Here is a 5,334-nt window from a genome sequence, read left to right as displayed (position 1 = left end):
CCCGTCAGTGTGGGACTTTAACCCGAACTAAACCTCCTACTGTCCGAGTACCGAACCCCCCGGTACCACCGTCAAGTATTTCGTCGGGAGGCGGTTGAGCACTAGACTCGCACGTTCGTTCCAGTCGGTTGTACTCAGTCCTGGGCTACGCCTGGTAAGCTTTGCCACGTCTTGTTTAAGGATAATTACCCTTTTTTAACTATTTATTTATTATTTATTTATTCATTTATCTCTTAGATACAACTTATTATTTTCGCCTTTATAGACAGTAAGAGCAAAATACCTTAAACTGCCTTATGCGACGAGTTTCAAGCCCGCATACGTATGTATATTGCCTTTGCGGTTTGAACGGTCTAGGTTCCAATCCGCACCAACGCCCCGTGTGGACGAAATTCGAAACTGTACTTTATTTGCGGCTGGAACGCCCTAGGTTCCAGTCCGCGCCTATTTTCGATTGCAAAAATTTTTTCCGAGGTTGCCACTTGGGCGGCTGGAACGCCTTAGGTTCCAGTCCGCGCATATTTATCGATTTAAAAATTTTTTCGAGATTGCCACCTGAGCGGCTGGAACGCCCTAGGTTCCAGTCCGCGCCTATTTTCGATTGCAATAGTTTTTCGATATTGCCACTTGGGCGGCTGGAACGCCATAGGTTCCAGTCCGCGCGTATTTATCGATTTCACAAAATTTCGAGATTGCCACCTGAGCGGCTGGAACGCCCTAGGTTCCAGTCCGCGCATGCGCTGTAATTGTTAGATTTCATGTTCAAGGTGCGGTCTGAAAGCACAACTTTCTAAGCCGCACTGCTCGAGCGGCTGGAACGGCCTAGGTTCCAGTCCGCGCCTACGCTTTGGTTGGCGAACATCATAGTTTAGTTCCAGTCCGCGGCTATGCTAAGAGTTGGCTTAAGTACGGCTGATACGCCGCTGTCTCTCTAGGTCCCTCAGTTCCTTCAAAATCGAAGTTAGTTTATCGCTGGTTGATGCCCATTCGCTGGTTCCTTTCACCATATAGTCGACTACTGACTGTGGCGTAAACACCCCTCCAACGGCAAGTTTAAGTTGGTTCATCTGCCGATGGAAACGAGGGCACTCAAAGAATACGTGGTGGACATCTTCTTCCACGCCACTTAGACAGAAGTCGCAGTAGGGGTCGTGCTCATGTTTGAATTTAAACAGGTATGCCTTAAAACAGCCATGACCACTCAAGAACTGGCTCAGATAAAAATCTACTTCGCCATGCGTTCTATTAAGCCAGGATACCAGGTTTGGTATGCAGCGATAGGTCCAACGACCTTTAGTCGTACTATTCCACCTGTTTTGCCACTCCGTAACGCTGCTTTGCCGGGCTTGATGTCGGTCTAATTGAGTTAGAGTACGCCGCGTGGATACAAGGACCGTTGATTCTCTTGCTAGTATATCTACGGGTATCATACTGCCGATTACGAAAGCTGCTTCGTCCGACACTGTTCTGAAGGCGCTGCAAACTCGGAGCGCGCATAAACGGTATGTTGAGTTGACTCCGCGGAAGTATGCTGGACACTGTGCGGCGTTTGACCAAATTGGGGCCGCATACAGTATTTGGCTTTTAACCACGCTCGCTAAGAGTAAACGCCTGCGCTGTTTCGGTCCTCGCGTATTAAGCATTATTCGCGATAGTCCCGTGATCGTTGAAGCTGCTTTCTCTCTCACATAGCTCAGGTGGGCGCTGAAAGTAAGACGCTTGTCTAGCACCACTCCCAGGTATTTAATTGTGGGTTTCGTCGTGATGGTGTGGTCGCCAATTTTTAGCGCTACCTCCTCTAGTTTCTTACGACTCGAGATAAGTATTGCTTCTGTTTTTTGCTCGGCTAACTTCAGGCCGAAGCTATTTAACCAGCTATTAATCACACCGACTGATGATGCTACCTTTTCGCATATGACATCAAGCAGTTTCGCAGACACTACTACCGCAATGTCGTCTGCAAAACCCACTATGGATGATCCCTCAGGCAATTCGGTACGGAGAACTCCATCATACATAATGTTCCATAGCAAGGGTCCTAGTACGGATCCTTGTGGAACGCCACCTGTTATCTCAGCCCGTTGCAGGCCCTCCTCCGTTTCGTACCACAACACTCGCGAATGGAAATAACTTCGTATTAGTCTCCGAAGATAATAAGAAATGCCAATGCTCTCCAGTCTATCGAGTATTTTAGCCCAGTTGGCAGAGTTGAACGCGTTCTTTACGTCTAAGGTAACAATAACGCAGTATTCTTTTGCTCCTCCCAGCCACCGTGTACCGCTTGTTGCATCCCGTGCTAACTTAATGACTTCTGATACCGCATTCACAGTGGATTTCCCTTTTCTAAACCCGAATTGGTTTGCCGATATACCGCCTTTTTCTTGGACTTCCCTGTCGAGACGTTTAGCTATAATATGCTCCAAGATTTTACCTGCTGTGTCTAGCAGACAAATAGGCCGAAAACTTGAGGGATCATCCAGAGGTTTACCCGGCTTTGGTATTAAAACCAGCTTTTGCCTCTTCCAGATTTGAGGGAAAGTTCCATTCGTGAAACACTCATTAAAAACTTGTAGGAATAAGGAAGCGCACTGGTGGACTGCAAGCTTAAGAGCTATGTTGGGTACGCCATCGGGGCCAGGAGCTTTCTTTACTTCCACCTTCGATGTTGCGAGTGTGATTTCTTCTTCCGTTACAGGGTCAACAACACTCAACGGCTCGCCATCCATAGTGGACACTAACGGTCTCTGTACAGGAAATAGTGTCCCCACGACGGACTTTAGGTATGCAGCGTTTGTCGGGTTCATGTTTCTGCTTTTCAGCTTTTTTGAGACAATTTTGTAAGCCGAGCCCCAAGGATTCCGTTCAGCATCATCGCAGAGCTCTAAGAAGCATTGCCGTTTACTTTCTTTAATTCCTTTCTTTAGTGCGTCGCGTGCACTCTTATAAGCCGCACGAAATACCACGAAGTTGTCTCTTTCCCTAGCTCTCTGAGCATTTCGCCTACATCTTAGACATTTCTTTCGCAGGTCCGCTATGTTATCGTTCCACCAGTAGACCGCATGACGATACGTGGAGGAAGTTCTCCTGGCCATTGATGCATCGCAAGCTGCGCGAATGTCGGCCATTAGGTGTTCGGCCATGGAGTCTGCTGACCCTTGGTAAACGGTGGATGGTAGCATGCTGGTAAACGATTCGGGGTCGAAAGTACTGGTTTTCCACCCGTGCGATACTCCGGGGTTGTGAGTCCGCTTAGACAGTTCTCGTCTGCAGTTGATATTGCAAATTAAAGCTGAATGATCACTTTGCGTATAACACGTGCTATGTTTCCATTCAGTGAATCTATATAGCCCGGAACTGATAAAGGTCAGGTCTATTATTGACCCAAAACCGTTTCGGCTGAAAGTGTGTTCAGTTCCCGTGTTTAGTAAAACGACGTCCAAACAAGCGAAAGCCTCCAGAAGAGCTCGCCCTCTTGGGCTTGTACTGCGGCATCCCCACTCTTGTGCCCACGCGTTGAAGTCGCCTGCTATAAGAACATTCTGCCTGCCTCTAGCATCAATTGTTAGATTTAACAGTATATTTTCGAATGCCTGTATACTTATGCTTGGTGCAATGTAGCAGCTGTATACGTACAAGTTGCCGATTTCCGCACCAATGAAGCCATTTGCGGACACGGCACCCTGCATCCAGCGAGCTGGGTTCCCGCATGACCAGAGAGCCGCTTTTCCGCTTTGATCCTGAAGCCAGCACTGAGACGATTTCGATTTGTATGGCTCACTGAGTATCGCAATATCGATTTTTTCCTCTAATATTGTTTGCGACAGGAGGTCCTGCGCCGCTTGGCAGTGGTTGAGGTTAAGCTGCAAAAGTCTCATCATACCTTTATTTTGCTTAGCGCCAGTTGATATACCGGACACTTGTTGCCTCCTGCCTGGTGGCTGGTAGGATTGCTGCCGCGTTTTACGCATAATAAGCACCGTGGAGCATTTGTGCATAGTTTGGCCGTATGCCCAGTTTGACCGCACTTGAAGCACGATTTGCCAAAATCGTCGCTGCTCCGACAGCCCTTCGATATGTGGCCGAACTCAAAACATTTGTAGCAGCGCTTTGGCTGTATTTTATGTCTTATTCGGCAGATAACCCAGCCAATTCTGATTTTACCTTGGCCTACTAGTTTATTGGCAAAGCTCTCGGGTAGGAGTAAGCTTGCGGTCTGTGTGCCTCCGTACGCTTTTCGCATCGACCGGATATCGGATACTAGCACTTTAGTGGACCCACCTTGACCATTTAAAGCTAAGCACACCTCTTTGCTTGTCGTAACTTCGTCGATATCATGTATCTCTATATGAACCATTTCAGTTAGGGTCCTGACTTCTGCTTTACCTGCCAGTACTCCTTCGACTGCCTCTTGAAGTTTCGCAGTATTTACGTCCTCAGACTTATTCAGCTGAAACAGGAGATCGCCACTAGCTGTTTTCCTGATCTTCCGCACAGTTTCGCTTAGACCCTTCAGGCTTTCCTCGCTCTTTACCATTTTCAAAATGTCAGCATAAGAACACTCTCCAGAGGATTTGACTACAATGGCATCCGGGCGGGTTGGCTTTTTTCTCTGCCGTCTTTTCGGTTTCACCTTAGTCCACTCCATATTTAAGTTGGCTGTGGTAGCGTTGGAGCATAGCGACTGGTTATCGCCTTTTGGCTTCTGGGCCGCGTTGTCAGCAGTTGCTGGTTGATCACTGCTACGAGTTTGGCGATCCATTTTCTCTGCTTGTGATCGAGGTGAGTTGACACGAATGCGTTTATCTTTCGGTTGTGGGCGGTTCTCGGGTGTGGGTTCGTTCGCCGACCTCTTCCCTGTTTTATCACCTTTGACTGGCCGGTCTGTTTGAGTCGATTTCACTGAAGTACTAACTGAGGTTCTTTCTTGATCATTACCCTCAACGATTTCGAAGAGCTTCGAGATGCTGGTCAGGACGTTTTTCATTTGCTGATTCACGTGCCTCTGGCTATCCATCATCTTCCTCAGTTCCCCAATCTTCTCCCCAATCATGCGGAGGGCGCCGTTGTACTTTTCAGTAGAGTTCTCGATTGATTGGATTCTCTGAGAGTCAGCCCCATTTCCGCTTTCTATGCGTGCTGCTGGTGACCCTGCAGAATCCTCCACGTTATTTGAACTCGGGACATCCGTATTGTCACTGGTTGGTCGTCTGGCCAGTAACGTGTTACGTACGGGAGATCGTTGGGTCATTCCGCTCCGCTGGAATGGGCTACTAGCCCCGGACGGATAATTAGAGTAAGCATTATTTATTCTTATATGGACTCGCCGGTTAGACA

At 48.0% G+C, this 5,334-nt stretch overlaps 1 protein-coding gene across 1 annotated transcript; it reads right to left on the bottom strand.

Annotated features, from left to right (window-relative positions):
• Positions 1-3,874: 3,874 nt before the first annotated feature.
• On the bottom strand, positions 3,875-5,017 carry LOC118755243 (zinc finger CCHC domain-containing protein 3-like). Its single transcript, XM_036490091.1, has one exon. It carries the CDS (start codon positions 5,015-5,017, stop codon positions 3,875-3,877), a length of 1,143 nt encoding a protein of 380 aa, XP_036345984.1.
• Positions 5,018-5,334: the final 317 nt, after the last annotated feature.

Source organism: Rhagoletis pomonella, unplaced genomic scaffold (assembly GCF_013731165.1).
Source record: "Rhagoletis pomonella isolate Grant_MI unplaced genomic scaffold, Rhpom_1.0 Rhpom_scaffold_05716, whole genome shotgun sequence".
NCBI classification, from domain to species: Eukaryota; Metazoa; Arthropoda; class Insecta; order Diptera; family Tephritidae; genus Rhagoletis; species Rhagoletis pomonella.
Note: the sequence above shows the minus strand (reverse complement) of the source record. Positions and strands in the feature narration are given on the sequence as shown.

Bases quoted from the DNA above. Each gene is read 5' to 3' on its own strand.
- LOC118755243 (XM_036490091.1), bottom strand. From the start codon at position 5,017: ATGATGGATAGCCAGAGGCACGTGAATCAGCAAATGAAAAACGTCCTG.